A 27,304-nucleotide genomic window follows, 5' to 3' on the forward strand; every position below is an offset into this window, starting at 1 on the left:
AGCAACAAATGCTCCCCCGGGAAGCTCGTGAGCTTCGCTTTTAACCATTTAAACGTACTAAAGTGAAAGAGATGAAATAAAAAATGACATGGAACCATCGGAAATATCAACATTTCCCTCAGATATGTCGGTAAATAAAAAGAAAATAGTATGCATATATACAGGTACAACTGCTTTAACACTTAGCGTCAACCGCTAGCTGAATTTTGACCTCGTGCTGACGCTGACTCCGCCCCCTAAAGTATTTACTTCGTAACTTTTCCACACGAACTGAACTGTGTTACTTTTTATTGTGTTCAGTTTTGTTTTGCTAGATAGACCTTATTAAAGGCATTGGCCTTCATGTACACGAAGGGAGGGGAGGTGGGCACTATCTCTCTCTCACACACACACACACACACACACACACGCTATACACACGGCCCTTGTGCCCCACCTCTTCAGCACCGCGGACAGAGCGCGCGCGCCACACACACACACACACACACTTTGTTATGCAAAAGCAGGACACCAATAGCAAACGGAGATCAGCTGAGGCGCGTGAGCAGTCGTGAAGCCGCGCGCGTAAGCCCTCGGTCGTATACGAAAACTTTTTAGCGCAGCGCGAGCACCGGCGGGCGCGAGCTCTTTCCTTTTCCGTTATATATTTATATTACATACCCGTGTAGCCTGTTGGTTTGGACCTGGAATTTTTTATCTCTTTTGCATGCGCGTGCTCCTCACATAACACACTGTACACGCGCTAGATTCGCGTTTGTTTATCTATCTATCTATTTATCTGTCTATTTATTGATTTATTTATTTATTTTACGCAGTTTTCGGTGTTCACGAGCGCTGTTTTGTTGTGTTTTGTTGTGTTTTTTTTTTTATCCGACTTGCCGCAATGCTGCTCGAACATCCCGGATCCAGTTGTCAAAATCCGGGAAATTTCTCCAGATACAGCTCGGGACAAGGTGAGAGTGCAGTTCTTACATTGTGCTTTTTATTTTTGGGGAATTCTGTGTTAGATTTATGGAAAATATCTCTAACAATAAACGGGGTTTATTCGGGAAAGCGCGTGCTGTCGAGTATCAGTGAGAGCGGAGAAGTTTCCTCATCTGACCAATAATAATAATCATCATTATTAGAATAGGAGTAATAATAAATACACTACTTTGGGGGGGTCTTTCTTTCTTTCTTTCTTTCTTTCTTTCTTTCTTTCTTTCTTTTAATGCTTGGCTGATTGGCTGTTTTGTTTTGTTTTGTTGCACATCATCATTACACTGACCAAAGCTCTCTATCTTTACTAAGCTCTACTATTCCTTGAATTTATTCTGTGTATTTAGTAGCCCGTGTATCTTTTACCTAAACAGGTGATCTTTACCTGTTTATGCTCCTTAAATAATTTTTTGAAAGGGTTCACTACGTCCACATCTTAAGGTGAGACTTGAAGTAACGGTACCAGCGGGCATGAGAGGTCCAGTGTAGTGCTCTGTAGGTCTGAGAGTGGACCTTCATCATCTTCCCTCTAATTATCAACTGTACAGGGATGCTGTTTTTTTTTCTTCTTTAATTCTACATTAGTTTATTTTTTATCTTTGGAAAAGTCGCAGTCGAATTATTATTATTATTATTATTATTATTATTATTATTATTATTATTATTTGAACCTATACACCATCAGGTATGGGTTTAGGTTTGTGTTAATCAGCATTATTTGCTAGTTATAAAATAGATCGTAATGAATATTTGTGTATTATTTTTATTATTTATTATTTATCTTTTTTTTTTACTTTTCCGACGCAAAATTATTTCCATTTCCGTCAGTTGACCGTGTTTGGACATCAGATGTAGCCTATTATTATTAAGCACAATAAACTAAAAACAAAAGCAACACATGCAAAATGTAAAAATAAATAAATTAAGTCTTAAACATTTAAAACAGATGCAAACAAAAAAGGTTGCGCTTACTGGTGCTCAAAGCTCAATGGAAAAAAGTTGAATATTAATAAAGTAACTGAACTATAATTTGGGAGGTAAAAAATAAAACTTAACGATAATAATAAAAATAAATGTCTCGCGCAGTTTAACTCCTTATCTTCCGTTTGCGTTATTAATACGTAATGAGCGGCATTGTGACCAGCTGTTAAGCGCGCGCGCTGTCATTTCACACCGGCCGGCTCGGACGCACCGGGAGGGCCACGTGCAACAACCAGAGCTTTCAGGTATGAGTCAGGTATCGTGTTGCCGTGAGCAGGTAACGCACCTGCCGCTCCAACCGGCACTAAACACACACCTTTTAACCGAAATGCGCTTTAAACCGGTTTAATTATTCAACCTTTCTGTTTCAGATGCACGTGACATCCAGTTTCTGGAAATTATTTAAAACAAAAACAATTTTTAGTTATTTACATAAAAAAATAAAATAAAATCAACGGCACGTGCAAATATTACATTTACATATTATAAATGTTGTAGCTCATGTTGTGTGTTTTTATTATTCTATTTTTATTTGTTTGCCACACAAAAAATTAAAAGGATAAATAAGAATATATTAGGTAAATAAGATTATAATTTTTTAGTTATTAATTAAAATGTTTTTTTTTAAATCAGCCTACCTGTAACAATTTCGTTTTACTTTAATTCAAGGTTACATTTTTTTTCTCGTGTATATAATTATTTTATACCGTAATTTATCCTAATAATAAGTTACACTACTCAGACTCTCGCGTTCACTACAAAAGCAGGTAAATGTTGATCTGGTGTTTATTATCCGTGTGGTTTCAGTCTATCAGATGATAAACTCAGCACTCTGGTGTCTCAAAGGTTTTTTAAATTAAATTGCTGATATTTCCCGATTTTATTTTATTTGTTCGTTTGATGTTAAAGAGGAAGTTTTTGTTTTAAATCTATTTTAAGATCTTTGTAATTATTTGCGGCTGAAGTTATAGGTGAGAAATTATACAACATGATACAACATAAGCTGGATTAAATGAAATAAATATGGAATTAAAAAAAAACTCATTTGAATATGTAAATAGTTCTAATAGTTTTACCCGTTTTTAACCAGAATAAACAATGCCATATATATATATATAAAGAATATACGTGTGTAATAACAATATAATAATATCTTTTATAGTATATACTTGTGTAATAATGTAATAATATCTTTTAAAGAATATACGCGTGCCAGAGATGTTAATCACGTGATAAATAACTTGGCACTGATTATGATAAGATGATCAAATTAAACATTTTAATGGCATATTTGTGATCACTGGTTGAATGTTTAGGATCTATGCTTTAACAGTTTTTTTTTAAATAAAAAGTATAAAATTATTTTAAAAAGATTGAAAAGTTAGTACTTCAGATCAAATCTGTGTATTAAGCTAAACGCAATTAGATTATTATATATTATATTAATACATGATATGAAACTGTGTTCTTGGTTTTTATCTTCATAGACTAGGTATAGTGACTGAGAGAGGACTGTTCATTTAGAAAAAACTAAAAAAAAACGCGTTATTTTTCAACTTTTGGGTCTTTATTCATTTATTGTAAGCACTATAGGCTGAATTTTTTTTATTTCTGTGCACAATAAAGGAAACCAGAGTTACGAATTGAGTAAAAAGACCAAAGGATGAAGATTTATTATGAAAATAAAACATCATAAGTGTAAAGTATTTCAATGTCTCGTGTAGGTTTCATAGCAGTGAAGCACATTGTAACTAAAACTCCGAGGAAAAAGAAAAACGCAGGTCTCGCGCACACCGAGCCCCGTTAAAATTCACCAAAAACACCAAAAAAAATCGCGTTTCATAAAGTGTTGAAATGGAGCATTGATTTTAAATTCATCACCAGAAATGGCACTAAGGCTGATTTCCCCAGGCGCTCTTTCCCATATCAGATCAGTGTCAATACTCTGTGTGTGTGTGTGTGTGTGTGTGTGTATGTGTGTGTGTGTGTGTGCGTGTGTGTGTGTGTGTGTGTGTCCCGACGACCTGCAGAAAATTCATCACTCTTATTTGACTCGCAAAAGTCTGATCCCTCAGCAGCGTGACTTCTAAACTTCAAACACACTCTTAAATATCTAACGGAATATATTTTATTTTATTTTATTTTAATGTTGTTTTAAAAACCGTTTCTTTATCTTTAACACCTCGCGTCCTTCGCCTATGTGTTTTTGCGCACGTGCCAAACGTTGGATAGACGAGAAGCTGTAAATATCAGGGAGAAAGAAAAAAAATCTTACAAAATTTTTGACCGACAAACACTCACGTGCGCCAAAATAAATAAATAAATAAATAAATAAAGATAGATAGATAAATGACGAAAAAAATAAATACATCAACGTCAAGGACTCTAGATTAAACAGAAAACTGAGAATGAGAAAAGAATAGAAGCTTGGGACTAGCTTGAGCAAAAAATACATAAGTTAAAAAAAAATAGGGGAAAAAATAGAAATAAATATTAAAAATTAGAAGCGGATCATTCAGAAATTTTATTATAAATAATAACGATAAATTATAAATGTATACAATATACAGGGATTACAGTGTTTTATTAAATTCATATAATATAAATTTTATGTTTGTTTTAATTTTACAGCTTGTTTTTTCTGTTTTTTGTTTGTTTCAAGAATTTTCTCATCACATTTTAATTCTATATTGTTTTCTATAAAAATGTATTTGGATGTCAGGTAAACCGCAGTCACCTCCAGGAATGCTGAAATTTCCTTCTTCCTATCCCCTGAATCTCTGATCTCATTAACATTTCTCTTTTCCCCCCCCAAAAAAACGTTCCAGAAAGCTAAAACATAAACTGCTTTTTTAATGAAAAATAAAAAATGTATTTATCTCGGTTAGGGGATTAATGACGAACTTCCCGTTACAGATGAAAATTTTGACTCGAGTTTGAGTTGCGTAGGAAAAAAGGCAAAGCACAAAATCTCTGTCTAAAGAGTTACAGCGACAAAGCACTGAAACTGGAGACTCCTTCCAGAACGTCTGTTAACATCAACAATTATACAGTTTCACTTTCTTTGTTTATCATTAGGAATAAATTTTGTGTAGCAGTTTTTCTTTGTTAAGAAAAGTATAGCTTAATGGTTAAGTTATCTAACTACTGGTCAGAAGGATGTGAGTTTGAATCCCAGGTTGGGATTCTGCTGGACCCCTTGGGCAGGGCCCTTAACCCTCAATTATATAAAATGAGATAAGTTGTTCTGGATAACGGCCGTCTCTTAAATACCAGGAATGTAATGTCTGCTATACAGTAAAATTACAGCACTAAGTAAAAAGTCTATGTTTTTAAAGAACTATTTATTTCTTTTATTTGAAGGTTCTTCAGGGAACCAAAAAATAGTTCTTCTAAGATATCACTGGGGGGAAGAAAAACTCTTGTTCATTCTACATGAAAACTTTATTTTTTAAAAGTTTACGTCCCGAGAAGAAACCGTCTTAGACTAACAGATGCTGGATTGTTCTGAGATGAATATCTGAGTGTTGGACATGGTGTGTGTTCTGGAGAGAGGTTAGTGCTGGAGGACAGATGTGTTGGAGAGAAAAAAAACCCTCAGAGACCAGTTTGGTGTAGTGGTTTGAGATTGTGACTGACCTCTGTGCAAAATCATACAGTCATCTAATACAGAATTATTCCGTTGAACTCATTTACTCAGGAATAAAGAGGTGTGATAGTTTCTTGGTCCCTGCACCGGTTCCTTCGGTTCCTTTACTAGGTATCTCTCACTGAGGAAGCTACATGTGGATTAGAATTGATCATAAATGATTATAAATGGAGCTACGCTATAGACACACACTTTCACATGAGTGACGTTTATACTGAGCAACAGCAGGACTGTTCAGGACGTTATCCTGGGAATAACAGGACTGAACTCTCCATCAGGAAGAGATCTTTTTTAAAAATATACTCTCTAAACAAATATACGCTTTAATAGTAGAAATGATGGCAATGTTAGCAAGAAGGAAAAGTGCAGTTATTTATTTAGTAATAATTATTTATGTATTATAACAGTATTATAAAAGCGTGAGCATGTAATGAAGGTTAAAGATGTAGACTTTGGAGCAGAGCTGTTGTGTAGCTTAAATTATTTAAACAAACAAACAAACAAACAAAAAAAAGTATAAAAATACGCTCTAAACAGAACAGATGTACATTTAATGACCCCAGCGACTACACCAGCTACTGGAAGAGGTACAGCTTAGTTATTTTTGTTTTTAAGAGTGTTGGTGTAATGGTACAAGATGAAAGAATCAGACTTAAGTGAATTATGTACCTTGGATTTTTTACAGTGAAGTTTGTGTGTGCATTAAATTAATTTAGAGGTGTAAATATATACTATAAAAGGTACTAAAGATGTTACCACATCAGCAAAGTACAGTTTGGTACCGTTATTTATTTTGTCATTCATTTTATTGATCTGGAAATAGTAATGAAATTAGCTATGAAGCTTAAATTATAAAGCTATAATCACTGTGGTGAAGTAAAATAATAATAATAAAAGAATAAACCTTAACGTTTAATTGATTAAAAGCAAAAGTAAACCCCAAATTAGTTAGCAAGTGAAGCTAGTCTAACTCTAGTTAGTGTAGTTGATGCTAAACGGTTACCAGGGCAACGCTTAGGCGACGTAGTCAAGTGCGCAGCGCCGAGCACGCGCCACAAGTAGACGCGGCGCGTGCAGTCGAGGGCGCACGAGCGCAGCCTCCAGCCCCAAAGCAAAAGCAGAAGGTTGCTCTTGTTCATAATTTTTTATTTTTTTACTGAATATTTATTTATTTATTACATCTACTTGAATGCATTAATAATGAAAACATGGCTCAGGAGCGCAGAGAGGCGGCGGGGAACAGCGCGGAGATGTTGCTCGCGCTCCTGACGCACACGCGCACTGACGAATCACGCAGAGGTAGGAACCTTTAGGAATCTCTAGGCAGCTTCGCTTCATGGTGTTTAAAGATGTTTCAGATAAAAAGTGCTGTTTTGCATCGACATGATTTTATTTTAGATTTTGTATTTCGGTGCTTTTGCATCGTGCTGCAACGGAACACTTGGAGCAAGATTCGAGTCTAGAGTGCGTCTGAGGCACGAGATGAATTTGGGAAATTTAATTTTTAGGAGAATAAATTACATTTTTATATTTTTCTTGAAATGCAAAAAGACCTCTTAACAGTCAGGATTATTACAATAATTAAAAATACATCGATTTCATTTCTAAATTCTTTATAATATTTATTAATTCTTTTGTTTGTTTTGGGTTTTTGTTTGTTTTGTTGTTATATCTGTGTGTTTTTTGAGTTTAAAATATATTCCTGGTTATTGTGCGATTTTGAGTGTGTAAAGCTGTTCAGAATAACACACAGCTGCTTTCTGATTTTGTCCAGCTTCCTTGCTTCCTTTGCTGTTAAATGTCAGATTTCTTTATAGAGGAAAACAACAAAAATAACAACAATAACAACAACAACAACAACAACATGACTTGTACTTTGTTTACAAATCTAAATGTCATGCATATAATGTTTATTGTGTGAATTATTTATGTGATATGTGCTTTTTGTTGTTGTTGTTGTTGTTTTCTCTCTCGTGCTTGTCATCGTTAGGAGTGGAGTTTCAGTAGCTCGCCAGTGTCCGGTAGAGATTTCTGTCCTCGGTCAGGCCTCCCCGCTCCGATCAATAATTCACAACCATTTTGTGCACCTGTTCTTTTCTTGCTTATTGTGTGTGTGTGTGTGTGTGTGTTGCCAGATAAAAGACCACTTGCATTAACATTTTTACAGAATGTTAAGTTGCACAAAATACGAAATGCGCTGCATTATTTAACCAAAGACACCAGTCGCACGCGGGGCAACACGTGGACTCGCACGCGCTCTCGGGTTTCGGGTAATTACATGCAGGTGTACGGCGCACGTGACTTCTCGATACGTTAAAATCAACCTCTCCGTGTGTGTGTGTGTGTGTGTGTGTGTGTGTGTGTGTTTGTGTGTGTGTGTGTGTTGCTCTTCAAACTTACTGCAAACAAACTACTACTAAAATTATTAATAAGAAAAATAAGACTAAGATATAAATAAAAAAATAATGCTAAAATAAATTACTAATTATTTACCTCATCTGAACATATCAATACAATAACATCATTATTATTTAAATGAATGGCGGATATTTTTAATAAATATAATAAAGCTTTAATGGTGATGTAGCAAGAGTATAAGAAGAAGAAGAAGAAGAAGAAGAAGAAGAAAAGAAATAATAAGAAAAACATCTGCCATATTTTAAAGCTGTAATTGTAGGTTCGAACAGAGTGAATAAATAAATAAATAAATAAATAAATAAATAAATAAATAAATCCTTTACAAATTACAAAAAAAGAACAAAAATCTGCCCTTACAAATGACAAAATCTGCTCGAACAGAGGTGATGTGTAGTCAAGGGGATTTATTATGTTTGTTATTTTTACACACTGGGATAAAGCACAACACACACTTTCTTACTAATTGTATAAAATTCTATCCAATTCTGTCTAATTCTATCTATATAAAGTGTGAAGGGAAGCTCAGTAAGTGATGTTGAAAAATATGACTGATGTTCATTCTCCATGGTTTATTTATTTTCTTGTTGTTGTTGTGAGTATTGCTGTGTGGTTATTGCTGTCACCATGGCAACGCTAATGTGCAGAGTTATTTAAAGCCAGTTTTTAACCTCAATAATTTTTAACTTGAATAAGAAAGAGATGAATGAAAAATATACAATCCAATAATTTACTACACTATCCTGTCTTCTTCTTCTTCTTCTTCTTCTTCTTCTTATTATTATTATTATTATTATTATTATTATTATTATTATTATCATTATTATTATTATTATTATTATTAGTGTGTACATTTTGTGGCTGTAGGTGAGATTTATTTGAGTTTTTGTTTCCAGGGTTTTGTTTAATGGACACTAAGCTTTGTCGTCATTTTCTCACTTGCTTTAGAATAGAAATTGCAATTCTACACATGGAGCTCTTTCTTTGTTCATTACAGGAATTTAATCATTCAAATCTCTGAATGTTGGTTATTAATGTTCACTTATTATTATTATTATTATTATTATTATCTACTGTTTATATAATATTATAATATCACATTCATTTATATTGCATTATTATCTTGAGTTTATTATTGCAGCTATTGCAGGCCATCAAAAACGTCTGAACAAAAAAAGAAATAAATAATCAATTAATTCATTAATTCACAAGTACATAAATAAATAAATAAATAAATAAATAAATAAATAAATAAATAGGCAGACAGAACAGTGTTTCTTATTTTTATTGATGAAATATTTAAGTTAAAATATTTAAGTGATTTTACAGGCTATTTATTTTATATAAGTAGATCATTTTGGTGTTTTTGTTTTGTTTTGTTTTGTTTTCTCATTTTACAGTTTCAGGTTTTAGCCTTATTTTTGAGTTTTAATTTATTTAAAAATTCTATTAATATTTCTAATCAATATTAATATTTATATTAATATCATATTCGTGCAGTATAATTCTCTATAATAATATTATTCTTTATAATTTATTCAGTTTCTTTTGTGTTGTTCTTTGCAGTTTATTTTCTTTTATTCTGTTTATTTTTATTTTTTCCCCTGTATTCATCCTGTTGTGTTTGGACACAGTGTGTTTGATTTGTCCCTTTTGTTTCTTGTCTCTACTCTCATTTTTAGCAATGGCTTTAGTAGTACAGAAAAGTGGGCTAGCTGAGGTTAGATAGGTAGATAGACAGCGAGATAGACAGCGAGATAGACAGACAGACAGACAGACAGACAGACAGACAGACAGATAGATAGATAGATAGATAGATAGATAGATAGATAGATAGACAGACAGACAGACAGACAGACAGACAGGCAGACAGACAGGCAGACAGACAAACAGACAGACAGTATTCCTGACTTTATTTCTGGTTACATTTCTGTGAGTGTTTCATGTTGTTGTTGTTGTTGTTTTTCAGATATCCCAGTGTGTGCAGGTTGCAGTCAGCACATTGTTGACCGCTTCATCCTGAAGGTTCTGGACCGTCACTGGCACAGTAAGTGTCTGAAATGCAGCGATTGTCAGTCGCAGCTGGCAGAGAAGTGCTTTACCCGCGGAGACGGAGTCTACTGCAAAGAGGACTTCTTCAAGTGAGTCACTGAGCTTCACTTCACTTCACCAAACATACAACAAGACACAACACACAAGACACAACACACACAAAAAACAACACACAAAGAGAGACAATGTTATATAGAATTAAACCTTTATATCATTATTAAATCATCAAAGTGAAAAGAATTCAGTTAAAATGTGGGAGATTCTTTAAACTCATATCAGGTTTAATAAAGCAGTCATGTTGTTGGGCTTCTTTAATATTAAAGCCTGCAGATGTGTGTTTCCATCTCGATATCTTCTAATCATCCAAACACCACTTAAGGACTCGTTAATAATAATCAATAATCATCATCATCATCATCATCAATCCATCTGTTCAATATATGCAGGAAAATTCTCACACTTAATGCTGACATGCAGTAAACAAACAAACAAGTAAATATGTAGAACGATAGATAGACAGACAGACAGACAAACAGACAAACAGACAGACAGACAGACAGTTTAATTAAACATTTTAAAGGATTAGTGGAGCCTTCAGAAAGTGTCCTGTTGTAAGAATATGGCACTTATTAAGTTATTAAGTTATTAAGTGGGATAATCCTAGCTGAGATTCTGTATATAAACAGGAAGCAGGAATATTAGTGATGTGTCTACTTTTAAATCTAAGTTAATAATATTTAATTAGTCCAGAGTCCACCTCATTAACGTGACCCGGACCCTGTTCATCTGTGCAGGAGGTTCGGGACGAAGTGTGCGGCGTGTCAGCAGGGCATCCCGCCGAGTCAGGTGGTGCGGAGAGCGCAGGATTTCGTCTATCACCTTCACTGCTTCGCCTGCATCGTGTGCAAAAGGCAGCTAGCCACGGGGGATGAGTACTACCTGATGGAGGACAGTCGACTGGTGTGTAAAGTGGACTATGAGACGGCCAAGCAGAGAGGTGAGCCACACCAAAACCCAAACGCTGCATTTCTTTATTTTTTTTCCTAGTTTTCCTGGTTGACCCTCAAATCCAGATGATTTTCCTGGTTTTAAAAGTCCCCGGTGATGTCATGCACCCAAAGTGTATTTTCTTCGACGTCTGGAACAGTTCCACCCCGAACTCGCTTAATTGTCTCGGCCACTTCTTTAAATCCGGTGACCTCGTATGGATCAGCCAGCTTTTAACTGTGAACTTCATCTCGCAGGTCCATGAGGTCATCTATAAACATTTGACCCACCTGAGCTAATTGCACTGAGGATCGATAAGCGCCCGAGCAGCGCGAGCAAGTTTCCCTCCTGGTCGGCCATTTTTATTCCTTCTTATTGTTCTGGAAATAAAATGACCTTGTGCTGGTTGATGTCATTTGGACTGCTTTTGTTGTTATTACATTTATAGTGTAGGTTTGTTAATCATGAAGTCAGCGAGGTTTACAACGTGAGTGGGGGGTTCAATCCAATCTGGCAACCCACGTCAGAATAAGATATGAGGTTTTCACTTATACAAAAAACAAACAAACCCGATTCAGTGGATAATAATAATAAAAATACTCCCACATGCTGTAAAATGTCTAATACGTTATTCAGGTCCTTCCAGTAGTTTTTATTGGTATTACTGCAGAAAAAAGATGCTTGATTTTGAGTATAATTGAATTGGTGAAACCACAAGCACAGGATTCTTCTTTTAAACTCCTCCTAGTGAAGTAATGACTTTCTCTGAGAGCTGTACTCATGTTCCACACATAAAAGGAGGAGGGCTTTGTCCGAATGCGTGTGGTGATGATGTCACACGACACGTCTCGGCCCAGAACTGTGGAAAATCTGTGGAATTTTCAAAAAAATTGCAAGCTATGAAGGAGTTTTTCTGTAATGGCAAAACGTTCAGAATCCTGGATGGACTCATTAACCACAACAGATTTTAGTAATCATTTGTCTCATTCTCTGCCATATTTCTTGCTTGGTTTTGTTCACCAGTCTTATATTTATCCATTTTTCCATTTTTACGGTGGCCGAGAAGTGAAAAACACACTAACAAATCAGGAAACACAATTTATCAGATTTGTTATTTTGTTTTGCACTTCTCAGCCACCGTACATTTTACTTTATGTTAGTAACCACTTAAAGTAGCCTTAGATCACGCAAATAACATATGCAACCAGCAACCTGGCTCAGAAAATAACTGCATAATTAACTGATTGATGTAAAATGCTCATTGTTGTTGGTGTTTTTGTAACTGCAGAGGCCGACTCGACAGCGAAAAGGCCGCGCACGACCATCACGGCCAAGCAGCTGGAGACGCTGAAGAACGCCTACAACAACTCACCCAAACCGGCGCGTCACGTCCGCGAGCAGCTGTCCTCAGAGACCGGCCTGGACATGCGAGTGGTGCAGGTCAGTCCACCATTTTACTAAAAGATAACATTCACTCATTCACAGATTTCTATCCTGTTACATAAACTCTGTTGGATTAGATGGCAGTTAAAAACATGCTCCAGGATTTTATTTTGTGATTGCTCATGATTGTGATTACGAGTTGTAGTTGTTTGTGCTTTTTTGTGGAAAACTACTTGTGAAATTGTGAGAGCACACCGAAAATTATTCTTTGTCTAAATGATTGATTCAGACACAGTGACAATGCTACAACAGGCTAACTGAGTGTGTTGGAGGATGTTAGCGAGCTAGCGTTATGTCATAACAGGGAAATCCTCAGCCCATGACACACACAATGTACTGATACTGAAGTACTAAACTTACAGATTCTCAATTACTTAGCTAATAATTAGCTATGATAGCTAATAACAGCTAATGACAGGAATGAAATGCCAAAAATGTACAGATTTAATACGTGTATGCTAACAGGTAGCGTACTATAAATGTTTAAGCTATAGATGTAAGTTCTGTTACATGTTTACATTAAGAAAATTCCCCATATTCTTTATTTTTCAGCCTGGTTTGAACCGACATGTGATGCAGTTGTATTTATTAAATGAAAACGTTATTTTTTCAACGTCATGTGCTGAGTAATTAATAATCATAGTGTTAAATTAGCTTTAGTTAAGTTTTGAATTAAGTTATCCATATTCTATAATTCAGGATTTGGTTTTAAATCCCAGAAGGGAAAAAGACGCACAAAAAAAGTCTGCTATAAAAAAAGGAAACGTGAATTTAAAGGGGTGTTACAGTCGGAGCGCTTTAATTTACGAGGAAATGGAGTGGAGTGAAGCTCGGAGAGCGCGGAACGGAGAAGCTCGTTAAACAATGCTAAAAGGGAGTCTTGCATATTGTCCAAGGAAAAGGCCTACAGTGGCTATATATATTATTTTATGTTTCACAAGGACACTTAGGCCTAAAGTGGAATTACTTCTAGTGTCCATTATTCACACTAAAGGGACATTAAGGTCGAGGTGAGAACCATGTTATGAGGGTACAGAAGAAGAAAAAAAACAACATGAGTCATTGAAATGCATGGAGTTAAAGATAATTAAATGACAGCCATGTTAGCCATGGGAGCGTGTTTCGTCTCTTTGTGCACACGGTGTGAAGAAGGAAGTGAAGGAGTCTAACCCTGACTGCTCTTGAGGTTAAGGACAACTTGTAGCTGTCTGGAAGTTAATTACATCCTCGATAAATCTCTCCAGGGCCACAGGAGACTCCGCAATACGCTCTTCTCAACACTTCACCTTAAAGCCACCAGGTTTAAAGGCAGAAGAGCGGAGGAATTCATCTCCATCTGACAATACTGTCTTAAAAGCTGATTTTTTATAGCTTAAAAAGGCAGGTGTATGGTTTAAGGATGGTTAGGTGATGTAGTGTATGCTCTATGAACTGGAAATGTGCTAGGTTCTTCGAATTGCTCTGTAGAGGAACTTGAAGTACCCCAACTAAAAGACATCTGTGCTTCTGTTCCCAGGTGTGGTTTCAAAACAGGAGAGCAAAAGAGAAGAGGCTAAAGAAAGACGCAGGAAGACAGAGATGGGGCCAATACTTTCGCAACATGAAGAGGTCCAGAGGAAGCTCCAAATCAGATAAGGACAGCATCCAGGAGGAAGGCATGGACAGTGACGCTGAAGTCTCCTTCACAGGTACGACAGAATAAGAACTATCCAGATCCAGTTCTGTCCTCTCCTAATTTATTATATGTTTTAACACTTTTTACAAGAGGAGAAAATTTCTCATGTTCTGCTCATGTCTCACTCCACACTGGAGGTTAATATGAAGCTCATATGAAAGTAGACACTCAGGACTTTAAGAATTTGTAGTGTTTCAGAAGTTTTTCTGTTTTTCCCTAAACTAGTAGGGGTGATATATATTTATAGAAAAGTTCCAATAAAACAAAAAACGGTTATTTTTTTTCCACGCAAATGTTTGTATCTTCAGAGTAAACGTTGATATCAAACCCATTTCTGCTCCGAGTGCTTGTTCATCTAAAAAGCAACTGAAATTTTGATCTTCAACCAGTAAAATTCTGTGTAAGGTTCTCCAACAGAGGGAAAAACACACGTCTAAAACACACATTATTTTTAATGATATTTTAGCCGTCCTGAATATTTTATTCTTTTAGCTAAAAGAGTTAACTAAAGAGTGCACACACACACACACACAAATAAATAAATAAATTTCTCCTTTTCATTATTGACTATTTGTGTTTTCTGTGCAGACGAGCCTCCCATGTCAGAGCTGAGCCACTCGAACAGCCTCTACAGCAGTCTGAGCGAGAGTTCCCCGGCTCTGGGGCGTCAGGGCGGAGCTCACGCTCCCTTCACCCTGGATCACGGATCCGTCCTGCCCCCTCAGGATCAATACCACGACATCCGCCCCAGCAGTCCTTACAGTCTCGCACAGTCTCCTGCTTCCCTTCAGCCCCTGCCCAGGCAGCAGCCCCTCATCTCCAGCCTGGTGTACCCTGACTCCGGGCTGCCCATGGTGGGCCAGGGTGGGCATGGCATGGTGTCGGCCGGTCCGAACGGCCCCAGCTCGGACCTGTCCACTGGAAGCAGCGGCGGCTACCCGGAATTCCCAGCTAGCCCAGCCTCCTGGCTGGACGAGGTCGATCACAGCCAGTTCTGATGAGGGATTGAAACTTGGATAAAAAGAGAGATGGAAGGGAAGTCAGACTCGTCACCTTTATTCTCATCATCTGCATGGATTGAAAACTCAACGTAGTTTTGGACTCTGGATGGAGACTCAAAAGATCCATAAACTTCTCCCCTCTCTGTTAGATTATTTGGAGGACAGTTTTTAACTTCTGTTTTGCTGACATGAAGATCAACCATTCTGAGCCTGACAGAAAAAACAACAACTACTTCCTGAGATGCCCTGAGATGAGCTCCACCATGTGGCATCATCTGACCTCCATCATCAGTGCGTTAAAGTGCAAAGAGACATTAGTGTGAAGGCATTGCTCCATGAATGTGCTATAGCTATCAGACTGGACTTTTGTAAGACTTTTCATTTCCATTCTTCATTTCTCTTCTCAGTGTCTCAGTGTAAACACCACCAGTTTTTTGTGTCCTGGTTGTTGCCAAATGTCTCTATCCAGTAACTCGGCATTGTGGATCCTTTATTTTTATATCTTCGGAAAGTCACCGAAACATTTAGTGCATTTCCTGAACAGGAGTTAGACAAGCTGTAGTTGTTGACTCTCGTAATTCTATAGGATACTTCTATGCATTTTGTGTGTTTTTGGATGTATCTGGTTCGTTTTCCTCAGCCTCAGCTTGCAGCTCCCGGGCTCCTCTACGTGTTTATGTGAAAGATGTTTTATGTCTTATTTATTCTCTCTGATTATCATTAAGTGATACAGATCTTTAATAAATTTGTCAATGAAATCCAGACTTTAGATCTCGATCTTATTCGCACGTCATGTGTGCAGGTGATGAAGAACCTACAGTATAAAATATTTAAACTAGTTAGCTAACACTTAAAGCAGCTACAAGGTGACAGCTAATGCTCAAAATACCCTCCATTTCTACTTCCCCAAATATTTACCTATCAACCATATAGCCAGTCAGCTAAAGGTACAGAGCTAATGCTTAAAGCTTTATTTCTACAAACCTTTTAGCTAATTAGCTAAAGTTAGATCACAAGACACAGCTAATCCCACAAACGGTTTAATTTCTTGACTCAATTCATCTTTTGTAGCATTTGTCTAATTAGCTAAAGTTTGTCAGATAAGAATAAGATAAATTCTTTCAACCCATCCAACAATTTAGCTAATTAGCTTAAGATAAATAGCTAACCAGACACAGCTAACGGCTGAATTTCTAGCTTTTCAATGATTATGCCATTAGCTTACATCAGAATGCTAGTGAGAAAGCTAGTACTTCAAACAGATTAGTTTTTTTTTTTTTTTAAATCTTTATCTATCCATACAGTTTAGCTAGCTGGCTAATGCTCCAAGTGCTCGAGACCATCAACACAGTCCATTAGCTAAGGCAGCTAAATAGCTTCATTTCAGACACCATTTATCCACTGCACAATTAGGCTAGGTTAGCAAAAGTCAGAAAGCTAGAACACATGGAGTGGATTTTTTTTCCAAATAACATCATTTCAGCTAACCGTTTACACGTTTAGCATACGTTATGTTAGCTAGAGTTTGATGTTAAACGCTAACGGGTGCATTCCGGAGCACAGCGATGTTGATGTTGATGTTTAGAAAGACCTCAGCCAGGGGTTTGTTCCCTCATTCGCTAAAAGGATGCAGGTTTCCGTTCTTTTAATAGCCGTGTCATTGTTCGCTACGGCGGCCACTCGATCCTGCCAGGTCTCTCCGATTCCCGCTCTGGCATGCGGTGTCGGTCCTGGATGTTTATTTCTTATTTTCCGAGATTAATCACATCGATCTTATATCAGGTCACAGATAATGGAACCGGAGCAATTACAAAGATCTGGCTGAGTCTGCGATTCGCCCGCAGCTCTGGCGACTCACCAAAGCCGTATCAAGAGTTCAGCCCCTCTTTAGTGCGGAAACTCGATGCAGACAGACGACGCTGCGACATGCCGATTCCGAGATAAGTGGCCCGTGTTTACTCAAACGCCCCGGCGGGAACGAAATCTCCAATCCATTAGCACGGCGGGGATCAGGTGCCCTCCGGTGAATTTCCTCATTTGTTTACTTATTCAAAGTCAGGTTCAATTAAATAGATTAAACAGTTACTGTGTGTGTGTGTGTGTGTGTGTGTGTGTGTGTTTGCATATACGGTTGCGTCATTGAATATTTGAAACCCTTTTTAGTAACTAATTTCTCACAGTCTGCAGTAAAAAAGAGATTTAATTACAGGATTGCGGAGCAGATATTTCTGTGTTCTGATGATGGGTGATACATCAGACTAGCTTTTATATTATTGATATTCTCAATATATTTTCTTTATTTCACTTTGAAATCATTTCTATTCATGTCATGTCTAAAATTCTATAAATAATAACATCGAGTAGGTTAATGATCTGAGTAGTTAATATTTAATAATAGGAGCAGGAGTGAGATTAAAGCTAGTCATAGTTGTAGTATCAGCCATGATAATAGCAGCAGTCTGAACTGTAAAAGTAGAAGCAATATCAGGATTAATATTAGTAATAGTAATAGTAAGTCTTCTTCTTCTTCTTGTTTCGGCTTTTCCCTTCAGGGGTCTCCACAGCGAATCATCTCTCTCCACCTATCCCTTTTCTGCATCCTCAACACTTACACCCACTAGCTTCATATCCTCATTTATTCCATCCATATTCCTCCTCTTTGGCCTTCCTCTTTGCCTCCTGCCTGGCAGCTCCATGTCCAACATTCTCCTACCAATATACTCACTCTCCCTCCTCTGGACATGTCCAAACCATCTTAATCTGTCCTCCCTAACTTCCCCCAAACGTCCAACATGAGCCGTCCCTCTGATGTACTCGTTTGTAGTAATAGTTAGAGTAGAAGTAATTTTACTGTAGTAGTATTAACAATAGCAGTAGTTATAGCTGTAGAAGTAATAATAGGAGGAGTGACATTAGTGCTATTAATAGAGTAAACACAATAGAATAGGAGTAATATTAAAAGAGTATTAATAATAAGAGTAGGAGTAAGTATTAATAGCAATATCAGGAGTATTATTAGTAAGAGAATGAGTAATATCAGGAGAAGTATTGATGGTAAAAAAGTAGGAGTAATATTAAGAGGAGTATTAATAGTAATATTAGGCGTATTATTAGTAAGAGAAGGAGTAATATTAGGAGTATTATTAGTGAGAGTTGGAGTAATATTAAGAGAAGTCTGAGTATTATTAGGAGGTGCATTAATAGCAATAGTTTTAGCTATAAAAGTAGAAGCAATGCTAGGAGTAATATCAGCAGTGGTAGTTGTTAGAGTAGTAATAGTAAGAGTAGGAGTAGTATTAGGAGGTGTAATAGTAGGCAGTGTGGTGATATTAGGAGTTACTGATCAGGTAATTCCATAATAGGAATAGGTGTCATATCAGGAGAAGTAATAATAGTACTAATGCTAGCTGTAGGAGTATAATTAGGAGTAGGAAGAGTATAAATATTAATAATGTTAATAGAAATAGTAGTAGGAGGATTACTCCTGTTCACTGTGGTGTAATGTACATAAAATAATAGGAGCAGTATTTAGGAGTAGTTTATTTATTTTATTGCTGTAGGAATAATAACTAACAGTAGAACTAATTGTTGTTGCAGTGGTCATAGTAATAGGAGCAGGAGTAATATTATGACTAGTAATAGCAGTGTGGTAGTGGCCGCTGGTGTGGTAACCATGGTAATAGTTATAGTGGTAGTAGTAATGAGTTGGAGTAATATAGGGGTAGTAATAGCAGTGGTTATGGTAGCTGTAGGAAAAATAGTAGTATAAAAGTAATAAGAGTGGTAATAATAGTAGCAGTGGTGTGATGATGATGATGATGATGATGATGAAGAGAATGGTAACGGTATTATCAGTAGGAGTGGAATAATTAAACACATTTAAGTTGAAAATAAGATTTTGGGGAACAGGAGGAGGAATTATCTAGAAATGAAATGCGGTTTATGTTCAGGTTTTTGTTCTGTCTCATCTCACTGTTTACAGACATAATTGAATTCTCACTGAAGCAGAGATTGTGTTTCACATGTAATCATGCCAATGCTGCTCAAATTCCTGACTGGAACTAAATTATTCCTCCTGAACCCTCTCAGCTTGTTTCGTCTGAAAACACTTCCTGTGCAGGTGCTGATCTCGGATTCCTCGTTCTTCCTTCCCAAAACCCCGGAACAACAGGAGGAGGCTTAACACGGTGTAGCATGAAGGAAAGAGGTCGGGCGTGATTGTCATTCAAAGCCTGGGAAAGTCAACAGCATAGAGAGCTGGAGGTGAGTGACGAGCGAAAGGACGTCTGGTCTGATCCTGGTCTGTTGTACCTGAATGTGTGTGTGTGTGTGTGTCTGTGGGCATGGCAGATTTGTCACTGAGTGTCTGGTTCACACACAGGAGCTCCTTACCTGATGTTCCTCCTCATCTTTCTCCGCCTGACAGGTGTGAATAAGCCACGCGGGCAAAGCCGAGCAGGATCCCGCCCCCTGAATGACCTCTCGGTGAACCGGCCGAGGGAAAAACAAGAAAGATTATCCGGTGCGCTGTACCAGATGTACCTGGACGCGCATCCATGGCTTCGTACGTGAATTCTGACGTAAGCGAATGATCACAATGGTGTGTTTATTGTCTACTAGCAGCACTTTTAACACCAATAAAGTTCACCGAAATTAAATTATAATGTCTTCATTAATACGTCTAGAAATATTATACTATAGTAGATGGAGGAGGAGAAGGAATAGTCGTGTTGGATGGAGCAGCAGTAACACCAACAGCAGTAGCAGAAGTTCATGTGAGATATATTCAGTGATGTAATAATAGAATGAATTATAATAGATATGAAAAGATAGAATATTGTTCATTCCTTTGACAGAGGCTGCTTCAGAGTACACAAGAAAAAGAAATATAAATGAAATATAAATAAAATATGGCACCTGTTAGTGGGGGGGATATATTAGGCAGCAAGTCAACATTTTGTCCTCAAAGTTGATGTTAGAAGAGGAAAAATGGACAAGCGTAAGGATTTGAGCGAGTTTGATGAAGGGCCAAATTGTGATGGCTAGACCACTGGATCAGAGCATCTCCAAAACTGCAGTTCTTGTGAGGTGTTCCCGGTCTGCAGTGGTCAGTATCTATCAAAAGTATCCTTTAAGTCCTGTAAGCTGTGAGGTGGGGCTCATGGAGGTTGCTGCTAACATCTTGGTGGCAGATACCACAGCACACCTTCAGGGATCTAGTGGAGTCCATCATACCTCGATGGGTCAGGGCTGTTTTGGCAGCAAAAGGGGGACCAGCACAATATTAGGCAGGTGGTCATAATGTTATGCCTGATCAGTATATATTGTAAATATTGTAGATTGTGTACATAATAATAAATAGTAAAAGTAGTAGTAGAATAAGATTAGGAGCAGTAATAGCAATAGTTATAGCTGATAATTTCACAGAAATAGAATGAAGGGTAGATAAAGCAGTACTCAAAGTAGTAGCAGGAGTAGGTGTAACATTACAAGTAGTATTAATTAGGAGGTTGTTGTTGTCCTCAGAGTCCACATAGGGTTCGGTTCTTGTCACTGAAGGTCTACTGGAGCTGGCACAATCTCAAGATGCCTCGGGATGGGTAGGAAAGGAAAACAAGTGGAAAGGAATTAGCGTTAGGAGTAATAGTAGGACTAGAAGCAGAAAGAGGAGAAGGAGTAAACCTATGAGCAGTTACAGTAGTGGTATTAGCAGTAATAACAGGAGTGGAGAAATGCTAATCGGTGAAGTTCCAGCTGTTGGAGCAGTAACAGTAGAGTAATTGGAGCAGTGGTGTAGCAGTATTAATAAGAATGAAAGTAATGTTAGAGGCTATAGGAGTAATAACACACGGTCAGTTGTAATAGTAGGAGAAGGAGAAAGATCAAGCCTAGTCTTTATTTGTCACATATACATTACTGCACAGTGAAATTCTTTCTTTACATATCCCATCCTTGAGGGTTGGGGTCAGAGTGCAGGGTCAGCCATAATGCTGCGCCCCTGGAGCAGGGTGGGTTGGGGGACTTGCCCAAGGGCCCAACGGTGGAAGCTTGGCAGTGCTCGGGCTTGGACCCAACCCCACCCACCACCACCACCACCACATTGTTGTTCTTCTTCTTCTTCTTCTTTCGGCTGCTCCCTGTTTTGGGGAACAGTAGGAGTAGAAGTAACAGGAGTCAGGGAGGAGTCATAATATGAATAGTAATTCTTAAACAAGTCATATGACTAACAATAGGAGAGGCAGCTGGTGCATAATAATAATAATAATAATAATAATAATAATAATAATAATAATAATAATAATAATAATAATAATAATAAAAGACTAATAGATTAAAAACAATAATTAATAGAATTAGATTTATTCTTCTAACACACTGACATTAATATTATTATTACCATTGTAATGATAGTGGTGTGTGTGTGTGTGCAATGATTCACCTCGCACAGGCTGTTTAGGAAGGACAACGTTAAGCAGATTACCACCGGTTGCCTCTGTGTGTATTTGTGTGTGTGTGGGAGTGGGGGTAGGGGGTGTCAGATGGTGTGAGTAAATCAGGCCTGGCGTTAACACTTCCCCAGGGTCCCACACGTCATGGCCACCAGTCTGACCTAATGGAGCCCTGAAGGAGTGTGTGTGTATGTGTGTGTGTGTGTGTGTGTTGGGGGATGCAAAGTATTACCCAGAGGCTCTGATGAATAAACAATCAATTAACACCCGCTGTTAATGAATAACATCCTCTGCTGTGTGTGTGTGTGTGTGTGTGTGTGTGCGTGTGTGCATCTGCAGAGGTTGGGAGGAGATGTTTAAGAATAAAAAAGGAGAATGTGTGTGTGTGTGTATATGTGTGTGTGTGTGTGTGTGTGTGTGAGAGAGAGAGAGAGCTCTGAAAGCTCAGCCATAAAATTTCAATTAGGCTTGAGTGTAAATAAATATGCAAATGTTGTGACAGACGTCACTGTAGCTTTTAGGCGTTACAGTTATATTACGAGCAGCGAACAGGCGAGCAATCGCAGTGTGTGATTTAGTGTAACATCACCGAACAGAGCAACAACAAAGGAATAAAATCTCCATCTCCTGACGGCAGCTACACACACACACACACACACACACACTGCCGCTTCATCTACACCTCTTTTAACCGACTGATAACAGGCGAGATGTGAGGAGATTAATGAGCTAAACGCTGGTTAGGAAGAGGGGTTAATGCATGCCTTCAGTCTGGCGGCCATTTTGGAATGATCCAAGCCTCTAAAGATGGAACTTGAAGCTTCTGAATCTCTCGAGTCACTTTGTATTGAATTGATTATAAATCTAAGTTCTAATAAGGGTCAGGTGTCCTTCTTGAGCTCGAGAAATTGGTGAGCTCAGAACAATTGATGGTGACGGTGATGAAGAAGGAGATAAAGAAGGAGATAGAGACGGTGATGAAGATGGTGATGGAGATGATGATGATCGAGATGGTGATGAAGATGGTGATAGAGATTTAGATGGTGATGGAGGTGGAGATGGTGATGGAGATGGAGATGGTGATTGTGATGTAATGGAGATGGTGATGGAGATGATGATGGTAATGATGATGGTGATGGAAATGCTGTTGGTGATGAAGATAGAGATGATAATGGAAATGGTGATAGAGATGGAGAAGAAGATAAAGATTGTGATGGTGATAAAGATGGAGATGGTGATGAGATGAAGATGTAGATGATGATGGTGATAAAGATGGAAATGGTAATAGTGATGGAGATAGAGATGGTGATGTAGATGTAGATTGTGATGGAGATGGTGATGGAGATGGAGAACTCAGAGATGCCACTGTTTTGAGTCTGAGCGATAATGACGGTGGAGGAAAATGACGGCATGTGTACAGACAGATGAAGATGGTGATGGAGATGATGATGATCGAGATGGTGATGAAGATGGTGATAGAGATTTAGATGGTGATGGAGGTGGAGATGGTGATGGAGATGGAGATGGTAATGAGATGGTGATTGTGATGAAGATGGAGATGGTGATGTAATGGAGATGGTGATGGAGATGATGATGGTAATGATGATGGTGATGGAAATGCTGTTGGTGATGAAGATAGAGATGATAATGGAAATGGTGATAGAGATGGAGAAGAAGATAAAGATTGTGATGGTGATAAAGATGGAGATGGTGATGAGATGAAGATGTAGATGATGATGGTGATAAAGATGGAAATGGTAATAGTGATGGAGATAGAGATGGTGATGTAGATGTAGATTGTGATGGAGATGGTGATGGAGATGGAGAACTCAGAGATGCCACTGTTTTGAGTCTGAGCGATAATGACGGTGGAGGAGAATGACGGCATGTGTACAGACAGATGAAGATGGTGATGGAGGTGGTGATGGAGATGGTGATGGAGGTGGTGATGGAGATGAAGGTGGAAATGTTTTGTGTCCAAGCAAGGATGATGGTGGAGGAGAATGATGGCGTGTGTACAGATGAAGATGGTGATGGAGGTGGTGATAGAGATGAAAATGGAGATGGTGATGGGGGCGGAGATGTTTTGAGTCAGAGCGAGGATGACGGTGGAGGAGAATGACGGTGTGTGTACAGACGGATGGAGGGGTATTAGTGTACGCTGTTCACTCATTTGTTAAACGTCAGTCTCTGTGCCCCTGTGGGACTCGTAATGCCATTCCATTAGATCTGTCCCGATAATAATGAAGCACGCCGTCTACACAACGCTAAACTGCTAACTGTACGTTTGTGTTAGCTTTAAACACACACAGAAGAAAATAAGCCACGACTTCATTTTGGTTAATTGAATAAATTCCTTCACATTACAATGAGGTAGAACATTACAAGACACTAAATATAGAATAGCAACAAACTATTTATTCTATATGTGACAGAATATCTACAGCACGTGCTTTTAATCCCGTCTGAATAAGGCTATAAAGTCAGACTGCTGCAGTGTAGGAATCTGGTTCACACTTCTGACACTTTTCTTTTTCTTTTCGTTTGTTTCAGGATCTGATGCAATGCACCTTCTCCTGCTGTATGGCCTCTTATAGACACATGATCACGTGACGTGCGTACAGCGTGTGGTTTCAGGGGGTTATAACACACAGATCGCAGTAAATCATTATTCAGGCACAGATTTCTGTGAGATAAATCGCTCAGGTGTGAAGAATATAACAGAATGTCTTAATACCGTACAGAACGCATGCTGCAGGTCCTCGCGCACGTTGCCGCTGCTCTTCCGCGAGCGCGCGCCCTGTCATTAAGGCTCCTAATGGCACTCGGTTTATTTTCCGAAGGTGCAATAATCACCAGCTATCTCATTAGGCTTCCTCTCGGTGCTGAGCGCTCCCTCAGGAGCTCCTCGTGTCTATGAGGTGTTAACAGCTCCCCGCGGGGGGGAAATCAAATCACATCCAGGGCGCAGATGGTTGCAGCAGCCGCCACACTTTTCAATTACCGCCCTGTGGAGAGAACAGAGGCTATTGCTCATCCTCTACCACACACACACACACACACACACACACACACAGAGAGAGAGAGAGAGAGAGAGAGAGAGGACAGTACAGTATAGTACAGTAATGTGTGTGTGTGTGTGTGTGTGTGGGCATGTAGCTTGGTGAGGAGCAAATATCCCCAAAGGATGAATATCTGTATCTATGTGAACTTTTGGCTTGTAACATTTGGCTGGTTTTGTTTTTGTTTGTTTGTTTGCAGTCTAGGGTTAGTTTTCGGTGTAGTATAACATTAACTGCCGTAATAACTGTTATAATAGACAAGTGTGTGTGTGGTCATAAAGCTTATCCCTTTTTTCGCCACTTCGTTTATGAGTATCATTGGTTCAATTTATTTAGAAAAATATAGAGAATATATTTAGATTTATTTATAAATAAATAGAGAAATTCATGCTAGTCGTGTCTGTTCGCTTTCTTTCTTTCTTTCTTTCTTTCTTTCTTTCTTTCTTTCTTTCTTTCTTTCATTCTTTCTTTCTGTCTTTCTTTCTTTCTTTCTTTCTTTCTTTCTTTCTTTCTGTCTTTCTTTCTTTCTTTCTTTCTTTCTTTCTTTCTCAGACTGGTCATAAATCACCGTGCGCGCGCTATGAGCGCTATTAGCCCACCCGCGTCCCGAGGAATGAAGGCGCGAGACCGGTGAAGAAAAAGGGGGTGTTCCTGTGGCACGAGCCGGGGAGACGTCACGCCGCGCGCTACTTAGCTTTTCATTTGAATACTGTATCTGCTAGCTGAAGGTGACCCGCGGGTCACGAGGCACACACACACACACACACACACACACACTCTCTCTCTCTCTCTCTCTCTCTCTCTTGTTTTTTATTTTAGTGTTGAAAAAATAAAAAAAAATGAAATGAACAAACCAAATATATTTTTATCAAAGAAGTTTTTAATTTCTGCTGAATTATTTATTGATTTGTTTGTTTGTTTGTTTGTTTGGCTAGATTAAAATAAACACACAACTACTGTGCATTTATACAGTAATATTTATTTAGGCCATTTATTTATTTATTTTTCATTATTTGCTTATTTTGTTACAAAATTTAAAAAAACAGATTACACTAAATTAACAAAAATATTTAATTATTGTTATTTAATAATTTATTAAGTATGTAATAATTATTTAATTATGTTATTATTAATAATAACTAAAATATCAACTATTAATATTATGGTTAATATCTATTTAATACACAGAAATATTTATATAAATATAACTGTATAATAGTTGTAGATAATTGTCTAAAAGTCTACATTTCAGTGCTACATTAATTGAATAATTATTATAAGCATTTCTATAATTTAATTCTGAAATCAGATAGAGGAGTGTTGGCTACCTGCTGTAAAGCCTTCATTTTTTTCTGTTATTTTTCTGAGGATCAGTGACACGGCCTCCAGCTCTCACACACGAAATAAAGAATTTTTAAAAAATGTAGAAAATGTAAAAAAAAAAAAAAAAGGACTGAAAGGTAGAAGAAAGTTTTGTTTCTAGAAAGTTAAACATGTGCATTTTGAATAAAGAAGTTTTCCCTTCACTCTGAACAGGACATTTTATGCCTGTGTTAGAGTAAACATGTCCCTCTTCACCTCAACACCTTAAAAACTGCAAAAAACAAACACAACGTTCGATCTGATGATCTGGAGATTTCTTCAGTTTCACGCTCGAAATAAACGAAGAAGCGAGGCGTGTTTTTGTTTATTAATTTGGTCAGATTTGCACTTTGACCTCTCAGGCATCACCAGTACGCTGATGGTCCGCTGCTCTTGTTGCACTTTCTCTCTCGTTGTTGTGTTGTTTGTTCAGTGAGCGTTTCCTTTGTATTAATTGTGACTGTGTTGCTTTTCGGCTGACAACAAATCAATCAGGTGGCAGGTTGTGCTCTGGGTCTCGGGGCGTTTTCATCAGACAGCAGGACGTCGTTAACATTCTGCACTGACGCCAGCTCAGACGCTCACTTCACCATTCATCTCACTCACATTCCCTCTGCTTCATTATTCCCAAACACTCCGTCTTCCTCTTCCTCTCCTGCTTTTTTTTCAGCAGCCATTTTGGCAGAATTCACCTTCTGACCCTTGATTGAAGAAAATCTGAGAACGGCTTTGTTTGAAAATTTAAATTATTCACTTTTTAAATAATTGAAATTATTAACTGTTTAATTTATTTAAACTATTTTAAATATTTAAAGGATTAACTGTAGACTATAAATAATATAATTAATGATGAATCAGTTAATAGGGAGCTAATTAGAAGGCTTCCATCACAAATCTGTCTAACCATTTATTTCTCTGATTATCAACATTTATTAATATTAGCAGTTTATTAGGAACACCTGTCCATTACTCTGTGCGCCCACGTTGAGCTGAAAAGCAACTCAGACTGAACATCATGTCGAACCTTGAGAAGCTACAAGAGTGTCCTTCAGCAGATTCCCCAGTCATCGGATCTGAATCCAGTCATTCACCTTTCGAATGCGGTGGAAGAGGAGATTCCATAGCATGAGCATGCTCCTGAAATCTGCAGGAAAACTCTGCAGGAACTGCGTGACGCATGTGATCATCTCAACATGGAGCAGAAGCTCAAAGGAATGTTTCTGACATCTTGTGGAATCCATGTCATGAAG

The 27,304-nt window shown here is 37.8% G+C and overlaps 1 protein-coding gene and 1 long non-coding RNA gene across 4 annotated transcripts; both read left to right on the plus strand.

Moving 5' to 3' along the window:
* Nucleotides 1-502: 502 nt before the first annotated feature.
* Nucleotides 503-15,943, plus strand: lhx3 (LIM homeobox 3). 2 transcript variants are annotated; one of them, XM_058382636.1, is made up of 6 exons: nt 503-953; nt 9,993-10,164; nt 10,870-11,072; nt 12,351-12,502; nt 14,022-14,193; nt 14,769-15,943. In XM_058382636.1, the coding sequence occupies exons 1-6, from the start codon at nt 884-886 to the stop codon at nt 15,176-15,178; spliced, it is 1,179 nt and encodes a 392-aa protein (XP_058238619.1). In that variant the 5' UTR covers nt 503-883; the 3' UTR covers nt 15,179-15,943. The 2 variants fall into 2 exon arrangements, with proteins under 2 accessions (XP_058238619.1, XP_058238618.1); XM_058382635.1 differs by lacking the exon at nt 503-953 and adding an exon at nt 6,465-6,907.
* A 3,159-nt stretch (nt 15,944-19,102) lies between these two features.
* On the plus strand, nt 19,103-25,454 carry LOC131348601 (uncharacterized). Of its 2 annotated transcripts, none has more exons than XR_009203957.1 (3): nt 19,103-19,444; nt 19,608-19,781; nt 25,245-25,454. It is a non-coding gene; the product is annotated as an uncharacterized LOC131348601 (long non-coding RNA). The 2 variants fall into 2 exon arrangements; XR_009203956.1 differs by having other exon boundaries at nt 19,608-19,761.
* Nucleotides 25,455-27,304: the final 1,850 nt, after the last annotated feature.

This window comes from Hemibagrus wyckioides, linkage group LG28, assembly GCF_019097595.1.
Source record: "Hemibagrus wyckioides isolate EC202008001 linkage group LG28, SWU_Hwy_1.0, whole genome shotgun sequence".
NCBI lineage: Eukaryota > Metazoa > Chordata > Actinopteri > Siluriformes > Bagridae > Hemibagrus > Hemibagrus wyckioides.

What these genes read in the sequence shown, in the direction of transcription:
- lhx3 (XM_058382635.1), top strand. Translation starts at nt 6,817, where the DNA reads ATGGCTCAGGAGCGCAGAGAGGCGGCGGGGAACAGCGCGGAGATGTTG. An exon ending in TGAGACGGCCAAGCAGAGAG is followed by an intron (nt 11,073 to 12,350) that starts GTGAGCCACACC and finishes TTGTAACTGCAG; the next exon opens with AGGCCGACTCGACAGCGAAA. An exon ending in CGCTGAAGTCTCCTTCACAG is followed by an intron (nt 14,194 to 14,768) that starts GTACGACAGAAT and finishes TTTTCTGTGCAG; the next exon opens with ACGAGCCTCCCATGTCAGAG.